Source organism: Ixodes scapularis, unplaced genomic scaffold, assembly GCF_016920785.2.
Source record: "Ixodes scapularis isolate PalLabHiFi unplaced genomic scaffold, ASM1692078v2 PGA_scaffold8__174_contigs__length_109621045, whole genome shotgun sequence".
NCBI classification, from domain to species: domain Eukaryota; kingdom Metazoa; phylum Arthropoda; class Arachnida; order Ixodida; family Ixodidae; genus Ixodes; species Ixodes scapularis.
Genome location: NW_024609883.1, coordinates 69,297,441 through 69,317,303, shown reverse-complemented (window position 1 = coordinate 69,317,303; position 19,863 = coordinate 69,297,441). Strand labels below are relative to the sequence as shown.

General features: G+C 46.9%; 1 protein-coding gene across 1 annotated transcript in view; it reads left to right on the top strand.

Moving 5' to 3' along the window:
* Nucleotides 1-19,863, top strand: part of LOC120841456 (FYVE, RhoGEF and PH domain-containing protein 2) — a 59,010-nt gene that overhangs the window by 14,797 nt on the left and 24,350 nt on the right. Inside the window, exons 2-6 of the mRNA XM_040212344.3 lie at nt 7,778-8,097; nt 8,627-9,007; nt 10,757-11,001; nt 14,056-14,233; nt 18,890-19,116. Of these exons, the coding sequence (XP_040068278.1) occupies nt 7,828-8,097; nt 8,627-9,007; nt 10,757-11,001; nt 14,056-14,233; nt 18,890-19,116 (1,301 nt within the window). The 5' untranslated portion in view covers nt 7,778-7,827. The remainder of the gene's footprint in view (nt 1-7,777; nt 8,098-8,626; nt 9,008-10,756; nt 11,002-14,055; nt 14,234-18,889; nt 19,117-19,863) is intronic.

The following is a 19,863-nucleotide window of genomic DNA, read 5'->3' as shown; positions in this document are numbered from 1 at the left end:
CAATACCTGTTAAAAAAAAAAAAACGAAAAAAAAAACGCCTTTAACGAACGGCTTTAGTATTCGCAGCAGCACAGCGCCGCGTGCGGCGATCTCATCGTTTCGGCCGTCGATCCTTTGTACCAATCGTTTTTTTTTTAGTGCCTACTGCACGGACCACCAGAATGGCGGCTGAGCTGACGTCGATGCAAGACAAGCATATATATATATACCCATTCACTCGCGGGCCCTCAAGGTGACAACACTGGTGGCATTTTTGGCTTCCCGAAATACCACTTGAGGCGTTTCTGGGAGCGCACATGGCGTCGCATCGTCGCTCCGAGCCGCGGTGAAGCCTGGAAGGAGTCCAAGAAAGCGACGCGTTGCTTCCCCCCTTCCCTGCTAAAGGGCTGCGGTGTAAAAATAACAGAACATGCGCTCACTTCCGCGCTATTACAAACGTTATCACAAGTGGTTGCCATCTGTCTTGAGAGGTTTATCTACTGACACCCTCCAGTGTCGGGCAACATCCGCAAACTGATATGACTGAGTTCCGATAAACAGAAGGAAATCACGGTATGCATCAACTGTCGGCCATCAATGTTTTGCCCGGTACTGCTAAAAAAAGAAGCAGTTACGTTCTTGGTTAGTTTGTGAAAAATTAGTGAGATTTAGTATTGCGTATACAAGCGAACGCATGCAGTGTGCGGTTGCGTTACCGTTGTGTGTTCTACACTGCGCGTTCGCGGAGGCCAAACCGCACTCTTGGATTGGCGCGTGGCGACGACGCGCATGCGCAGAGCAGAGCACGCAACGCTAACGCTAACGCACAGCGCATGTGTTTCCTCCTATGCGCAATACTAAAACTTTTTAGTAGCTAGTTACCGAGATTCGTTACCGCTTTCAGTACGTAACGACATACCGTTACCGTTATTTCACGACATTTTTGTTACAAATGTTGCTTGTGCATTTACTTTGGATTTTAGGATTTTTTCGCGGCGATAAACCGCCGATACGAAGTTCGACAACGATTAAACTGTCATAGGGTCCCCTCCTGGTGTGTATTCTAGTTTTTAATAATATATGAGCAATATATTTTTCTTGATTTTGGTCGGACCACTTTTGGTTCTTGAGTGAAAGTTTCAAAATGGTGCCATGGAGAAGGCAGAGATCCCTATTTCGGCGTATCCGACAGAATGCAAATTAATTTGTTTCTATAAGCCGAAACCAACAAAATATGAATCAAAAGGAAGGAGTAATTTAATTTAATACGATACCGTAACGTACTAACAAAAATATTGTTTTCGTTCGTCATTAAGAAATCCAACAAATACATTATTGTTACTGAAAAAAAAAAATAGTGCCGCGTTACCAGAGAGGTCATTACTGGAAGCGCGTTACTTCCAGCACTGTACTGATATTAAGGTCGCATACAAGTTTTCATACGTCTGCCGTTCGAGGGCGGAAGCTTCATATTTTTCGCCAAATGAATTTAATGTATCTCGTACATTTACTTTATTTCATGCCTAGTCTCAACATTTGTAATGGTGTCACATCCAGCGTATCCCTGGAAAAACAACAACACTGATGCTTATTTTACCACAAAAATTACGCTCCTCTCCCCGCCCAAGTGTGGTGTTAGCGGTCCAGAGCCAAAGTTTCACAACTGACCGTTATCTTATTCAAACGTTATGAGTGATTTCCTGATATACGTTTAATGGAAAATGAAACCGATTTTCCAAAAGTGGACGCCATTCATCCCCATGTATTCGAGAGCTTTGTTGCCCACCTTTTTCCTGTCGACATTTCCAAAAATGTCTGATAACTTTTGAATTATAAAATGGTCAGTTCTGAAACGTTTTGCATCTGGTCTGCACTTCTAGAGCTAAATTTGGGCGTAGACTGAATATTCCGCGATGACTATCTTCGGGGACACCCTGTACTTATGCCCGTTCAGGGGTCCCACCATCCATAAAAGGACATGCCCTTCTCTCCTCGTCTTCCCTCTTTCTCTCTCGTTCTCCGCAGAGGTTTCGGTTTCACTCGTGCGCGCTGGCTTTTTCTTGCTACACACCGTGCATAGATATGTGTCCCAAAAGGCCTAAAATCATGATCAGACGGCATTTCTAGGTCACACACAAGTGACGAAAGCACCGTTGTGAAAGTCGATTCGGGAATGCCCTTCTTCAAGTTTTTCTGTTCTGACTTCAAATTGGTGCGCACAAATCAACATCCCTATTATACTTTTTTTTTATTCCTAATTTAAGGGAAAGCCCGGTATGCTTCTTTTTGTTTCCGCAGCATCTGCGCAACACCTCCTAGAAGCTAAGGCCGTAGCGCTCTTTTCGTGACGTCACAAGCGCCGAAACGAAGGCAACGCGCGGAGCGCCGAAGCGAAGGCAACGAGTGGAGATCGACCGTCGCATCGCGCTTATAGTCAACATAAGCGTGTCTTATTGGCTAAAATGAAAGCTGCACATAGCAACGGGGCTAGGAAAAAAATTATCACACGGGCAAATTACTAAACAGCTAAATAATCGATATGAAATGGCACGCTATCGTATTAGACGTCTACAGAAAAAGTGTGCTTGTTTTAAGTCGAAACTATTGAGCCACGCAATTATTGCTGTAGGAATGCATATTTTATACATTCCAAAAAAATGGCGAGACATGTAGTGTCTAAACACAACAAACCGGATCACAATAAAAGTCAGGTAGACGTAGTCAACGCGGACACGGCTAGACAAGATCATAATCATGTAAGCAATGTTAACGCATCCAGTCACTGAATTCTTGCATTATACCCCGGCCACGTGGAAAAATTACTGTAATTTCGATCGAATGGCATTATGGGGTCGGCAAGTCAGTTCAACAACCCTCGTATAGTCACTCAAGATTACGAGCTGATTCAATACCGTATAAGTTAATGAAAGGATATTAACTTTTTCGTGCGACAGGGGTACTAAACGTACTATTTACAGTGAGCTAATTTACTTCTCTCCATGGGCTCTGAACTGCCTTAGAATAAAATAGAATTCATTTGTATACAGTAAGCATTACTATTCCGTTAATACATCAAGGCTTCAAGTATAAACGCGGCAAAGGCAGTAAAATAATATTAGAATTAATTAACGCATAAATGCCAACACGCACTTTCAATAATCACAGATAAACTTGTTATCCACCTTCCAGTGAAAACTTAAATGCCACCATGCATATTTATAAATTTCAACACCATTGCACACGGATAATAATGAAGAAGGAGGTTCCATTTCATTACAAGATTAAAGCGACCATATCCAGCACTCTACTAGCGTCCTACATGACCAACAAAGCCCCTTTATACGTCGTTTCTCACCTTCCGATCGTATCCATACGTCGCCCAATATCCGTCACGAAAAAATTTGAACACAAATTTCAGGAAGTCGAGTAACGCGGATTCTTGGGCGAGTTGATCCTGAAACTTTGATGACATAATAGAGCTTCACGACATGGACGAGAGTGGGGACGAGACAACACAATACGCTAACTTCAACTGGTTTAATCGTCCGATATGTAAGGGTATAAATACTCTGCATCATCGCGCCATTCAACCAATCCCATGCCACGCCAATGATCGCAAGAACTGTGTCTCTTTGTCGCCCAAATCGATCGACGCCACGCTGACACATCGATCCCCGTAGTTTTTTTTATCAGGTCTGCCTCTATAATTTCCCGTACCGTCTTATCTCGATGCTTTCTAATAACAGTGCGCAAATTAAATTCAGGTTTGCACCCAGTCATGGCAGTGCATTGACAAATGACCGTCACGCTGTCCGCTCACTTCTTGGTTGTGTTCGCGCAATCTATCATTGAGACATCTTCCCGTCTGTCCCACGTACTTTTAACCGCACGTCAGCGGGATCTGATAGACAACTCCTGCGCATTCTACAAACAGGCTGCTATGCTTTTTCACGCAGCCAACCGGTGGATTGCGGTGAGGGTCCGTCAGTTTGCACAACTTGGCAAGTTTTCTACTGCAGAAAAAACCACCCGGAGCATTTACGCGGTTTGCTATCTTTTTGAGATTGTGTGCGGTTTTGTCGATGTAAGACACAACCATAACTCTATGTTTCTTTTGGGCCATGTCTTGATCTGGACTCGCTACTACTCGTAGCTTCTTTCAAACCTTTTCTGCAACCGACACCAGGAGCGTCCCCGGAAAACCGGCAGCCACCAAGTGTTCCGACTGCTCCTTCAGACCTGAAGGCATCGCATGATTTTTAAATCCTTTATGTCTTGTGAGCAGGCTAGGAAGCCTTTTTCCGCGTTTGTCTTTAGAAAAATCTACGACTTCATCCAAACTTTTGACTAAAAACGGGTCGTCAATAGAGTCAAGAGTGCTCTCAAGAGACACACGGCAGAAATCGGTGGCGACAAAAAGACACAGTTGTTGCGAGCATTGGCGTGGCATGGGATTGGTTGAATGGCGGGATGATGCAGAGTGTTTATACCTTTGATATTTGACGATTAAACCAGTTGAAGTTAGCGCATTGTGTTGTCTCGTTCCTACTCTCGTCCCTGTCGTGAATCGCTATTATTTCCTCCAAGTGCAAGAAGTATCTCTCTTCGTCGAGGGAGAGGTCTATCTATAATCGACCGGCTTCATGGTTGAATAGTTGCCACACATGTCACTCACACCGTAGCCGGACTTGTTCCGCGAATCCACGTAAATGCCGCAATGTCGAGAGAACCCAAAAGAATTAGACAGGAGAGCAGCGTAGGAAGCGTGGGATTACGTGGGACGAAATGCTTAACGTTGTCGACCCATCTCTTGCTCGTGTGCACTCCCTGCGGCGGTGACTGAATTTTTTTATTTTTACTTCCTTTCTCTTCTGAAATGTCTCGGCGTTCCTCTTCTTGCAGTCAACAGCTCACACACAACGTAAACTTCCCAGAATTGGATCCCGTATGAGGAAAAAAAATCTCGTTGCCGGAGCCGGTTCATTCGAAAAGTGTGGGGAGCTGCGGGTCTGCACTCTGGTCCCGCGGTTACGGGGATAACCATAAGTATAAATTTGGCACTTCCAACCTTAATAACGCGTCGTATATTACTTTCATATTATATATATAATTAATTATACAAGACTGCGCATTTAAAGCGCATATTAATCTCGGATAAATGCGCACGAACAAACCACGTAACCTGAGTGAGCAGACGACGTAACCGCGGGGTTAAGAAAACCAGAGGGGGCGCCTTCTTTCGACGTGGCCTCCCCTCTCCGGCCATTGTGACGTCACGACTCGGAGCGCTGCGGCCTTAGCTTCTAGAAGCTGTTGATCTGCCACATGTCACTAAAGAAAGCAAAACTGAGAGAGAGAGAGAGAGAGAGGGGGGGGGAAAGAAAGAGTATAGTGCAGTTGCATGTCTGCGCTCTCCAGCTTGTCTGCGTTGCTTCCGTCATCTCCCATACTCCGTTCATCCCTAAACTGAGACTACAGTGGAAGCTACGTCCTCGTTGGACCAGTCATACGCCTCTCTTTCGCCACATTACCACGCTCCCGGCCAGACTTGCCAAAATTACCATAAAAAAAAGTAAGGAATTACTTTAACAATTACTATGGCTAAATGTAACTAATTACAGTTACAATTACACTTCCATAAGAGTACGTGACCGTTACTTCAAAAAGTAATCCGTTACTTTCGTAACGTTACTTTCAACCTTACTGCCCTAGGGACTGTCCTAGGGTAAGAAACAAGACAAGTGTTTGGACGCGTTTATTGTTGCCGCAACTCACGTGACCTCGAGCAACATCTGGCTCTCAAAAGTCTCATCGGACATTTTTCCTCGTTACTATGAAAAGATGTCGTCATCCGCGCTGAAAACTTTTTCAATCCACCTTTTTCTAAATAGGTGCTGCCACCTGGGCGCGCGACTGAGTGGCTAGAAAACCACTCGTTCGCAAGGCCTCCCCTACCCGCTCGACACCCAAAACGTCAGTTAGACCCTGGTGGCCCACTGAGACGCTGTGACCTATAGCTACGGCTCCCCAAACTTCGCTTTTGTCCCCAGTGTAGATCATCTTGGTCCCTAAAGATGACAAAGAGAAGTCACCCTCTCTCTCTCTCGGTCTGAACAAAGCAAAGCAACAGTGAAGGGTCAAAAAGTTCGTTTTATGTGAACTCCTTGAACTGGAGGGCTTACCTAATACTGTTTGCACAGAGAGTCCGGTTCTTTGTATCAGTGTGCTTGGTTGCGGGCGAGCAAGCTGAAGAGTTACAATCTGCAAACAGCCAAACCACAGAAAAATAAAAAAAGTCGACGTTTCAGAGGGCGTGAAGAAAGGCTTTTAACTTTCTTCACGCCCCCTGAATAATGTCGGACCCTGAGGTTTGTAAGTGCAGGTGACAGTGTGACTCCGGCAGAGCTTACTCTTACAATATATATATATATATTTATGAGCTTCCTTTTGTCATTATTCAAAGTTCCCCTCTTTTATTTCGTGAATGAAAACAAAAATTTAACGAATTACAATCGTAGACAGGCGGTGAAAAACACAAGGGCAAGAAGAGGCGTAAACAGTGGCGCCAGTGTTTACGTTTCTTCTTGTCCTTGTGTTTTTCGGCGCCTGTCCACGATCATGTACCAACTGACCCACACTCTAAAAAATGTATGTGCGTCTACTTTCACGCACAACACTCGGAGAGCCAATCACCGCAACTTACGGAGGCAGTTCAGCGAATGCCAATGCCGAAACATATGTTTAGACCAAAAAACGCACTCTGAGTTGTGACATTAAGCAATGCAAAACGTCACGCTTGCATTGCTTAGCGCACAACTCAGACTGCGTTTTTTGGTATAAACATATGTTTCGGCATTGTCATTCGCTGAGCTGCCTCCGTAAGTTACGCTGATTGGCTCTCCAAGTGTTGTGCGTGGAAGTAGACGTACAGACGTTTTTTTAGAGTGCAAACTGCCATATTAATTCGAATTACAATCATTCTATTACTTACAAAAGTAAGCAAGTTGTGTGTGAAAATATGTGTAACCGTCTACCAGCTCGCCTGTTTTTACTTACTTTTCTTCAGTTAAGGGAAGTACTTTACAATTACTTTCTGAAACATGTGTTTATTCCCTTAAACAATTACCGATAAATGTAAGTGAATTTTGTTACCTGTAACGGATTACTTCCAATTCTGCTCCCGGCCATACCCACGCAAAGATAGCCGGTGCAGGTGATAAGAGGGAGGCGGCTGATTGGTCCGGCGGGAACGTAGCTCCCACCGGGATATACAACCACACCCTTAAATAGTCTGTGCGTTCACCTTCTTGCAGAGTATGGAGACAGCCAATTAAGAAGAACAATACAAGGACCCCAGCCAGTGTCGAAGTTCAGAATACGATTAGCCGCCAGGAAATCTGATGCGATGAGCAGGGACAATGAGCATAATCGTATTCTGATCTTCGTAATCGGCTGGGGCCTTCTATTGTTCACCGTGATTAGCTGTCTCTGTGTACTGCAAGAAAGCGAACACATACTTTTCTTTAGAGTGTACACAGCTGATCCTACAAACCTATACGCTGCTTTAAAAAAAGTGAGCATTTGCTCACACCGGGTATGGGCACTGCGCGCGCGCAGAAAGCAGATACGCGTGAAGTGGAGCGTCCGCGGATGAGCTCTGCCGACACCGGCGCAACAGCCGTAGCGTCACGTCAGGTCCGCGTGTCGGTGCATACAGGATGCGATGCTCCCAGCAATCCCGTCGGCGCCGCAGATGGTGCGCTGCTTGTTTTGCGAGAGGTTCGATCATCCCCTCAGGTGGACGGGGGCCGCCGACGGCGCCGCCGTCCCTCGGCCGGCGGCTGGCGATGCCGCACACGCTGCTGCCACGCCCGGGAAGCCGCTGCGGCGGGGACTCCGGCCCTGAGCCCAGTCCGTCCAGGTCCAGGAGGTCGTCTTGGTCCCTCCGACGCAGCCGGGACGCCGCGGCCTCGTCGCTCGGCTTCTGCTTCCGAGGCAAGGCGGCCTCGGACTCCACTCCGTCGTCGGGGGAAGTCGAGCTGATCGGGTACTGCAAGAGGACCAGCTTCGTCTTTGTCGAAGAGGGTGCCATGACGGAGGAGAAAACCGAGATGAATGTGAGGATTGCGCTCGCTCGTACCTAAGCCGGAGTCACGGACGTTTTCTTCGTACATGCCTCGAGCATGTCTGCGCACACTTCTTTTATGAGCAATGTGACGGAAACGTCGTACAAGGACGGTTTCTGGAGTGTGTCTTTAGTATGATGTGTTAGAAGTGTCGCCGTGGTTTCAAATACATCATAAAAACGACAATATGCAGACACTGCCTGAGGCATGTTTCGTCCTCCTAAAAAGGTTCTTTTACATTGGTCATACAAAAGTCTGTCTGCGTGCATGTTCGTAGCCAGAAACAAACACGCTTTGGACGAGCTTGAGGTGTCTCCGCAGGCAAATCATCCCATCGTGTCAGCAGCGCACAGTGTGACTTGGTTCGCATACTAGCGACTGCTTACAACCGGAGAGGCTTTAAAAAAAACGGTGGTGGCGCAGTCGGTCTTGGCCAAACGCGAGTCTGTGTGCAAGCCGGCATTCGCACCTACTGGCATACTCCATGGCCCGAGTTACACCCGCCAAATGTTCTCTGCAGGGTGTACCGGGGGACCACGAAATACCCAGCTGCCCACCAGAAGCCCCGGGCAACCGGACGTCGGTACCACCCGAGCGCATGGACAGCGAGGCCTTCGAGCGGTTCGTCCACGAAGCGAACGTCCGCTGCTCGACCGGCACCCGCGACCAATTCGCCGACTTCGTGCGGCAGAACCGGGAAGGTTTCGCCCAGCTGCTCGAGGACAGCGCCTCGCGCCTCGGGGGCTCCTTGCCGCGTCCCTTTGCCGACCGGGACTCTGGCGTCTTCACCGACCAGGACGGCTGGACTGCCGCCACGGCGTCGTCCAGCGAGTCCAACCTCCAGGGCGTCCGCAAGTGGGATGACCTGGACTGGAGGTCTTCGAAGGAAACAGAACTAGAGGTAAACTTCATTTCTCCATGAGCATTCATTGACTTATAAGTGTCAATCTTTTTTTTTTTTTTCATAGATGAAAATATGTTGTTTTTTTATACGCATTCACCTTTGTTTGAGTCCCATGTACTGTTTTCTGTCCAGAAAGTAAACAAAAATACATTTCTTCGGGTAAAAAAAAAAAAAGATTTGAGCGAAAATTTTTAGTTTACCAATTCTGCGTAACCTAAAAGACAAACTATTCAAATTTTAACAAGTCTACACGCCATTGCGTTCAGAGTGGAGCGGGCGTGCAAAGTTAAAAACAGGTTGACTTAAAAACTACCAAGGTTTTCACCTCGATCGCGTCTTCCATAGTCAGATCGATCGTTTATGGAGCGGACGACATACCGCAACTTAGCACCACGTGCACGTGGCGCAGAAGATTACACTACTTATAGTCGGTGACAAGTCAAGAACACAGAACGAGAGAGAGGAAGGCTTGGGAGGAGGACGCAGGCGGAATGCTGGAGAGAGGGGATGTTCTTTTTTCTATGGCATTCAATCTGCTTCCTGCTCCTCGGCCTTCCTTTCCTTCGCCCTGGATTCTTGACCTGAGCCGTCTTATCGTGGGTAGCGCCATTCTCAACACTGTAGCGCCATCTAGCGAGCGGCAGGTTCCGCGGCCCTGCTGAGTGGTTAGAAACGTTGGCGAAAGTGCTCTTCTGGACGTCGCTCCCGCGTTCGGCCTGCTGGTTGGGTGCTCCTAGGGTGCCTTCATGAGGGCTCCCTAGGTGCTCCAAAGTGCTGGGTATCCGACTCAGGGCGCGTCTTGTGTTCTTGTATGCCGCGGATGGCGTTTTTGCACGGGTTGGGAACGTTTCTTGCCCCGCCTTATGGCATCCGCCTGTGCGGCGATGCCGGGAAGAGCGGCACTGAACGCGCCATCGATAGAAATCGGAGGTGAATACTCAAAAATATATTGTATCAGTTTACAGCGATTGAATTTCCCTTCAGGTTTTTTGTCGTTTTAAATGCAGTACACCAAGAATATTTTTGGCGCTTCGTGACGTCCATAAGAATAAATATTGCGTGAACAAGGAAGTGCAAAATAAGAGCATTGCAGATAAGGGTCGAAGGCAGCTCCCTTCGGTTTGCATATATTCATAAAAGTTTTAATTGAGGATCCCGAGTCGACGAGTGTGTCCTTTGTCTATCTAAAACTGAAAGCAGCGAAGTTGAGATGGACCCATTGCCGGAGAAAGTCGATCGAGAATTCAAGGACTGTAGATTTTGTTCCCAACTGAATACAAGCAGTTTCATGGTATCAAATCAATGCTTTGGAAGCTCGCTCCAGCATCCGCGCAGCAGCACAAAACAAATGCCCGGCATAGTTCATTTTTAGACTGCCCACTTGACCTGCAATATTTGAATGTTTTTTCCCATCATCTTCGCTTGCCGATTAAAAAAAACACTATTTTGAATTTTGCGACATTGAATAGCATACAGCTGGTGATTCCGAAAATATAGTTAGTTGAAGTATCTCAAGATATCGCTGGAGTACACCTTTAAGGGGTTATTCCTGAGCTAGCAGGCGTTCTGCACTAGTCAAATTAGCCATCTAGAGTAGAGACACTAGTAGCCATTTTGAGACAGACTAACTTGACGCTGTCTAAACCTTTAAACGTAAAAACTAACTATTATTTAATAACTTGTCTTACTTCATGTTAAATTCTTTATTCCTGGTAACGGTGCTAAAATGTGGCCTTTTTTATATAGGGCTTGCTCCGACGGAGTCCGCTGCTGGGACGAGGCGACACGCTGTTTAAGACCCTGGGTCTTTGTGACGCCGTCTCGGAGCCCCAGCTCCGGCCCAAACCCCGTCCGTTTTCAGACTTTCCGCGGGAGTGTCAGCCGAGCTCCGGAGCAGAGGACCTTCAGATGAACAGTCGGATGAGTTCCTCGTTCCACTTCACCACGACAAGAACCCGGTTCGAGTACTGCGGGGAAACCAACACCTTCAGGTGCGCACGTCTCTGAAAGCTCGCTCCATTGAAAAGCCGTCTAATGCTTGTTTTATATAGAGTATATATACACATGCAAAGATTTTGGAACGAATTCCAAAATCAAGGGAACCAGCACGCGCCGATGGGCAGGCGCAGAGCCAAAATTGCCAGTTGATTAGCAGCATTTTAAGGATTTCCATTTGAAGACTTTCAACGTGCGAGTTTGTTTTGAAGATTTTCAACGTGCCCGCAAGACAGGGGCATTAAACGTCATAATCAAATCCCCGAGGCAGGACAGGGACAAATAAAATAATGCACAAGACGACACAAGAGATTTTCGATCGTCTTGTCCGTTATTTTATATCTATGTGTCTCGGCGGTTTAGGATTTTAGATTATGACGTACCCTAACCAGCTTGCCTGCATAGTTTCGCTTCTTTGTATTAAACGCTCGTGCCACAGAAAGCGTTGGATGATCTACACGAGCCATCGCATAGTTATGTCCACAAACCCAGTCTATACAAACAAGTCAAAGTGATTTTTTTTTCAGGAAGCAGACCCTTAGAATATTAAATATATTTCTCTAGGATCGAATCTTCCCCACACACTGTATTTTGTACCATTTACCTTACCTTCGATATGGGTTTTACAAAACCAAACACCGTTGAGGGCACATAATTTGAAATAATTTGAAGTTCGTCAATTTTGTGCTCACCTTTAAAGAACCGCAGAAAATTTTTGCTTTTAATAAAAAAAAATAATCTTAACTTTAGCCAACTGTAATTTGACCTTATTCATAAACGCCTGCGGTAGTGCGACGTTTAGCATCCCGCGTGTCATTTCCCCTATGACATTTCCACCTTGAATGCTTACGAGAACGCTATACAAAGAGCAAGTCGTCTGCTTCTTGCCCAGGAGTTGTGGTGACGTCAGAACGACGCCGAGCTTTGATTGGCTCTGAAAGAAAGGACAGTGGGTAGACCTCAAAGCCAGCTGCCTTGAGGCCTATCCACTATTTTTTTTTTTTTTTTATAATCAGCCAATAAGGAGTATTCACTGAGCGCCATATTTGTGGGTGCTGTCTAGAGCGCATGCTCAGAACGAGCCCACATTAATAGGCTGCTAAGACCGGCAATCTTGATGGTGCGGAATGCACGTTACAAAAGAACTGTCGAAGCTCGCCATCAGCACGCGCTCAGCAGTCGCGCACACAGCTATGGCCGCCAGTGAATACTTCTCGGCGTCGTCTTGACGCCAGCGCAACTCCTGTGCAGGAACCAGACGACTTGCTCTCCAAATTACGTCGTATTCGACAGCTCTCAGTCTGAGACAGCGCCGTCCAATCCGCACACGCTCGTTGTTCTTTTCTGTTTTCTTTCTACGTTGCTACAAATACTGGTTCCTGAGCTGAACATTTAAGCCGTGTTCCAAAATTCACTCCCTCTTACTCTAGGGTAAGAGTTTTGTACCGTAGTGTTCTAAATTCTGCCCTCGTCCGGCGTTCTTCAATCTGTGTTGTCACGTGACACGACCCGCCGGAGTAACTCGGATCCACTCGGGTAAGACTTGGAACGCAGCCAAATACATTTCTTGCATCGTGACATCGTGTGTTAGTAGTCATTCGTACTTTTCGCCGAGAAATATAAATTCGACGGTGCGAAATGTCTAATGCAAAAGGTGCGTGCACAGCAGCAAGGCCACTGCAAATGGCCGCTGATGTGACACCAATGCGGACCACGTACAGCGTGCCGCCGGAAACAAATTACAGCGTTGTTGTTGTCGTCGTTTTTTGTCGCAACATTGAACAACGCATCGTCCAACGCTCAGTCTTCACTCATATGTTGCACTAGCAGTCCGTACAAGATGCAAAAAATTTCAGAACGAACCGTGTCTCGTTGAAAAGTTATAAGTGATTCTAAAACACTCAGAGCAACATGGTACAACGCAATTCGCTCCCATGTATTTGTGGGCTCCGTCAGCCGCCATTTTTCCTTTGGAAGTTTCAGAAAATCACTTATAAATGCTAACAGTTAGTTTTGAAACTTCGTCGTCTGTTTTGGATTGCTATCACTACATTTGGACTGGGTGTATTTTCGCGGTAACGGAAGACACTAAATATTTTTCGGGGACACTCTGTATACATATACCTTACGAGTGTCGCCACTGCTGGGTACTGACGGTCATTTCTACACACCGGTTGCTTCGGACTTCAACCTCTGTGGTGTGAAACTAACACGGCAAACCAAACGCTCGCGGCGCATAAAATACTGTCATGGCTGTGAATGACGTCACATGCAGTCTATGTACAAGGTGTCTCTCCGGGGGATCGGTGGCCAAGTGGGCTAGCGCACACCAGCTCGGAGCACGCGGAGCGAAAACTCGCTCCGAAGAACCGAGGGATCCTGGGGTCAATCTCCACTCCTGCCCGTTTCGATCTGGATGAGCATCGCATCGGCGTGCGGTCGTGTATCACTATTGCGTGGTGCACGGTAAAGACCGCAGGCTAGCGGTTGTACTGCACTGGCTAAATTGCTCATCTAGAGCGAGTGACTCGTCGCAACCTTGAAATGGCTGGCCAACTACACGCTGTCTAAATATCCACACAACCCCAATTATTAGGTGCTCCTCCCCCGATCCCCCTCCCCCTCGACCAAAACAAAAATTGCAGTGTTTTAATTAGAATCAGATGCCAAAGTTTACCCGTAAACCGATATCTTATTCAAAATTTATGAGTGATTTTCGGAAAGTTTCAATCGGAAAATGGGGCCCATTTCCGTTCGTTTTCAGTTTCTGCGCCATAGAGCTCCATGTACTGATGAGCTCCGTCCGCAGCCATTTTCCCATTGAAATTGTCAGAAAATCACACATAACCTTTGAATAAGATGTCTGTTCGTGCTAAAATTTTGGTATCTGGTTGGGGCCTTTAGCGCTACCCCTTGACGGAGAAAGACGTTCGGCGATGCGCAGTTTATTTTTCAATGAAAGAAACCCCAGTCATGTCTTCTTCTTTTTTTGTTCTTCGTTGACAGCCTGTATATCGAGGTAGGCGCGTTTCCTTTTTCTGCCGCTGCAGGTTCAACAACCAGAAAGTGTGCGACAGCCTGGAGAGCAGCTACGACAGCCTGTCCGAGAGCGAAGACGAAGACGAAGAATCCCCGGAAGAGAGCAGGTACATCGAGGCGCCCAGCGATACTAGCAGTCTCAAGGAGGACTCTCTGGACACGACCACAGCCTCGTCGCCGCACTCGGAGGTATGGGTCGTAGCTGTCAAGTTTTTACCCCGTCATTTGTATTCCGTGCGTATGTCAGGCCCACGTTTGGAGCCTTTTCATCGCAAAAAGCCTGATCACCTCGGCTCACTGGCAGACTCGCGTGAACCTTCTTCAAACGAACCTCCAAGACTCGGGCAGCGGTTTTCGCGACGGTCAGAACAGCGTTCTTCCCTCCGCCTGCAGACATTATTCGCAACTCCAACGCCCTATAGGTGGCGGGGCGGTAGTTCCAAGATGGCGGAAGAGACGGGGATAGATTCTCCAGGATATCCCGTGCGCCTGCTCGTGCTGACGCTGTTTAGCGCGCTAAAAATGATTTATTTGTCTACAAATGCGAAGCGGTTAGGGAGGGGTCATATTACTGGTGACGGAGATGCTGATGCACGTTAGAAAAACGAGCATGCTGATATTTAAAAAAGTTGCAGAAACCTCAAATGGCGAAGCTTTGTGGTGGGCGAGCGCGTTTTAGGCACCGGCCACGTTACTGTTTGTGGCAGAATATTTTTGAGGGTGATGAAGATATGTTTGCGGCTTTGCCTGGCTATTAGTGCTCTAAAAAGAGAGTCGCGAACGGTGACCGTCAAGCTTCGGAAGAGCAGCGTTCACAGTATTGGTGTCTTCGCGTCAGAGCCTCACAACTCGCTGCTCGCCGTCTCGGTTTTAGTGTACTGCAACACGTAATGGTTATTGATAGAAAGTTTGTTACCGCATGCTACTGTGCGGTGTAGTATTGAAACCGCGAGCTCGCGCTGCGCCTTTGAAGCACAAATTTCAGTGCGCGCCAGGAGCGTTGCCGTGCTCATCTCTAAAAAAAAAAAAAAAAAATGTTGTAGTTCTTACGCCCCTTGGCACATATACGACACTCCAAAACTTCAGTTCGTCCTGCAGCACACTGACGTCGAATTGACGCCCCCAACTTTTACGAAAGGCTTGATGACGGCGCATTATAAGATATTAAAGAGCTAAAGTACGCGTCAAAGAGTACCGAAAAAGCACACAAAAAAACGAGGTTTTGCAGTTTGCAGTGGGTCAAGAAAACCCCAATTATTATTATTATTATTTATTTTTTTACAGTCATTTACACTTGGGCTATTTTAAAAAGTTGCGCAAGTCGGCTATCAAGCCGCTCGTGAAAGTTGGTAGCGCTGGTTGAACGTCAGTGTGCTGTACGTCCAACCGAAGTTTAGTGGTGTCGTACGCTATGCAAAAACTACCTATTAATATAATCTGCGTGTTTACGAGTTTTATTTATTGCTCTATTAAAATACATATCTTAATATACCGTACATTTGTTGTACCCGTGTTATTTGCAACATTGCGGTCCGTCAAAACTGCGCGTTAAGCTCTCGTCACAAAAGGCTGGCTAACACAGACGCGCTTAAAATTCTTCGAGCATTTCTTTATTTGCTTTGTAATTATCGGAAAGCAAGTACGGGTATTCTGTCTTTTTAAAGTGCTTGGAATAAATGGTCATGTTCCTTGTAACGGCCTTAAAACGCGAACCCATTCCCGATTTGTGTCGCTCAACATACCGTTGCGCGACGAATCTTCTCCTACTTATGACAAAAAATAGACTTTCCGCAGACCGTACTATTGAGTTCTTAATTATTAGCAGGAGCGTTTTCCATCACGTTGAGTATAGATTGAGCTGGCCGCCATGCACAATACCAGAAATCCGCAGCATATGCAATACACGAAAAGTCCCTAAGGAAATTAGACATCCCGGTCCTTCGTGCAAGGCTGTTGCAAGGCATAGCACAAAAATTCCCTTTTTAACGTGCTCACTTTTTTCGTTAAAAAGGCTTCGCGCATCAACGCCGACAGCCCCTGCCACCGTTTCCACGCCGCCGCCGCCGTCCCCGCTCCTCTGGTTCTCCGTTCGTCCGCGGGAGGGCGAACAGCGCGCTGGAGTTGCGAATAGGGAGTGTTCACTGGTCGCCATTGCTGCGCATGTTTCTTTTGAGCTTGTGCCGTCAGTGACCTTTCACCAGATTATTTCGCACGATCAAAGCTGTGGATCTTACATGGGCCCGTTTGCTCGAAGCGCCAACCGCGGCTAAAGTTAGCCGCAGTACCTAGGAGAAGGATTTTGAAATCACGTGACTTGCTCGGGATGCGGGGAAACATGGCGGTGCCCCGGTGAGTGAGCGCCGCTCGCTTTGGAACTAATATATCGTTGCAGCTGCAATATCGGGCGCTTTAGTCAGCAATGAATGGTGCAGGACGCTTTCGCTTTGCCTTACCTCACTTAAATCGCAAAGCATGAGCAATGACCTCGCCGCATTTTTTAGGTAGTCTTTCGATTCTGGTCATTCCTCAGCCTAAATGAACGCGATAATTGTCAGCATGGTAATTTCTTTGGAAAGTGGATTGCCTTGACTCAATATGCCGGGTATTGATAGCACACAAAAGCAGACCCTTCGATCTTTCTACCTTCTACCCTCTTAGCCACATAGGTGGTGTTCATTGGCAGCCATAGTTGTGTCCGCTGTTGCAGAGCGCGAGCTCACAATAAGCTTCCATAACGCTTCCGGAACGTGCACTTCACACCGCCAAGATTGTGAGTCTTCTCAAAAGATGAGTGGGCGTATCATTTTGAGCATGCGCCGTGAACGCTGCCCTCAAGTATGGCGCCCGGTGAATACCACCTATGTGGAGCGCACGTTCGTCTGCTTCTGTGCAGGGGTTACAATGATGTCAGAACGCCGAACTCTTATTGGCTAAATGAAAAATAAAATAGTGGGTAGGCATGAAGGCATCTAGCATTTAGGCCTACCCACTATCCTTTCAATCAAAGCCAATCGGAGCTCGGCGTCGTTCTGTCGTCACCACATCTCCTGTGCTAGAAGCAGACGACTTTCTCTCCGCCTATGGTCATGGCGCTGGTCGTTCTTGTGCGATTCATATATGACCGGCTGGACGAATCGGGCACAGCGAATGCGGCTTGGTCCCTGCGCTTTTGTCTCTAAGTAATTGGTTTAGCCAGTGAGTATGTAGCAAGCGCACAAAGACGACCGGTCGTGACGATGCACTTTTTTGTGCTGCTTAATTTGCTCCTCCGGATCGTGGTGTTGACTGTGGTCAGACGTGAAACGAAGTCGAGGATGCGGTGCCACGGGGACACGCGGGCTGTTGCCTTATACTGCGGTGCCGGGGTTCTTCTGAGTCCATCAAGATTACCATTACTAATACCATTAATAATTTACTATTACAATTTTGGAGCATATTTCTTGGGTCATATTTTTTTTAAGTGCCCAGCGCTTTAAAATGAGGTTTAGTAGAACTTCGGTAGATCCCTCTTGTAAAGGCCGCCTCACACAGTACGCAAAAACTGCGTGTCTACGCGTCTTTTTTTTTTTTTTCGAATTTCAGTAAAGTAAGGATCTACCCACAGCTTAAGAACACTCCTCTCAGCGTCCAAAGGTTTAGGACCATTTTCCCATCATCGCGAGCTATGTATAAAGCAACATGTCGTGTAGGACTGGGAATCGATCGATTGGCCTTCCGGTTAAACGACTAATGCTTAAAGTGCGCTTAATTTCTTTGAACAAGCTAATCGGGTCAAGTCTGAACTGGAAAGTTTTAGGAGAAAGCAAAAAAGCCTTCTTCACTACTTGATCCGAATTTATCCATTTTAGCAGGGCACCCTTTAGTATTCCACAGTAATGCACTTTAGCATTATCTTACCATTACAATCCAGGGTGAATATAATGTTTCCATAAGAATGCACTAATATTTCAGTCGTATAGATTGCTTGTCCGCGTTTTTTTTCCCCTTTGTGGCGGCACGACGCCAAGTTTCAAATGATATTGTGCATTCCACCATTACGAACATAGCGAGAAATAGTTTTTAAAGATGCGTAGATTTTAAAAGCGATTAATCGGATTATTTTTTTTAATCGACGCCCAGGAATGCAGCCAATGCCACGAGCACGAGAGCCCGAGGTCATTAGCAAAGAACAAGAGTTTTCTCATTTTCTCAATGCAAAAGTAATCTTGCGAACGCTTGCTGTCGGCACGCGCTAAACCGCAAAGTGCATCTATGGTCGACAGTAAATATCCCACATCAGAAAGGCTACTAGAATTTACCCGCGTGACCGGTATTCATAATTCGTTTAAAGTGGCTGGAAGCGGCTGAGAAGCATAATTCCCGTCCAGGGGCGGATTTCGAGGGGGGGGGGGGGTCCGGATGTCCTGACCCCCCTCTTGATTTCTGCATGTGTAATATTTAGGGCGTGAAACGAGGGAGAGGGGGGGGGGTTTCCTGAACATATGGTACGCTGACCAACACCTGACCCCCCCCCCCCCCCCCCCCCGCAGGGAATTTCTGCATCCGCCCCTGTCGCCGTCCGGTAAAAAAGACGCCCACGCCCAATGCGTGCTCCGTAAACACTACGTCAAAGTCAAGGCCTTGACATTACGTCATAGATCGTGGGCTCAGGATCAGCCAACACTACCTCAAAATAATCAAAGCTAGTGGACTATAATCTGAACCTTATTTACAGTGAGATCAAGAGCAGGCACAAATTAGACACGAGTGCTGTGTCATATCTGCTCTCAGCCGGGCCTCGTGTTCAATCAACGTGTCGAAGAATGAGGATGAATGCTCATGTCTGCAACCTCCTCCTGCTTGCAGACGGCTGCCGCTCGCGTGGCGCGGGAGATCTTGACGACTGAACAGACGTACGTCGGAGTACTACATCTCCTGGATCAAGTGTTCGCGTTCCGGGTGGACCAGGAGAACCGGGCCCACGCCATGTTCCCGCAGAGCACACTGGCGGCCATGTTCGCCAACCTCAAGTCACTCTACCAGCTCCACCACAACTTCCTCCTGCCCCGTCTCGGAGATCGCATTGCGTCTTGGTAAGATTTGAGATTTCTGTCTAGCAAGATGAGCGATTCATGCTCTCACGAGCACAGTCGATGGAGGGAAAGTAATAACGACGCTTTACTATAGTAAGTGGCTGCTTGAGAAAGGTGTGGAGGCCCCTGATCATCTTATTATCGCTCTCCAGCCAATCAGATTGCTGCATAAGCCGATGAAAACGCCAAAAGACCCATCACAAAGGGAGAAATGTGAACGTCATAAGCTACACCCCCTGCGTGTTTTACGCTATCATTTGACTATGGGGAGAGCTTCTCATTTATAAAACCTTAATTCGCTCTAAACTTGAATATGCCGCCTCAATCTGGAGCCCTGGTATCACCTTTGCATCTGCCGTAGAATTTATTTAAAACCGCTCCGCCCGTTTTATACTTTCTAACTATCACCGCACAGCTAGCACTACTTTAATGAAAGCATCGCTCTATCCTTGCCCACTCTTTCTCTTCGTCGAAAGAGATCCCGTCTGTGCTTGTTCCATAAGATTTATCACTCTAACCCTACTTTCCGCCAAGCACTATTTTCTGAACCATTTTACATATCATCACGCAGCGATCATCAATTAAAAGTTGGTATCAATCATTGCAGCACATCTGCCTTTAATGCCTCTTTTTTGCCTCAAAACTCGATTGACTTGAACTACCTTCCCGCAGCCATTGTCACAATCACCGCCTCAGATAAATTTAAGATTGCCATTACTAACCTCTTACATAATGTTTAGTGGTAAG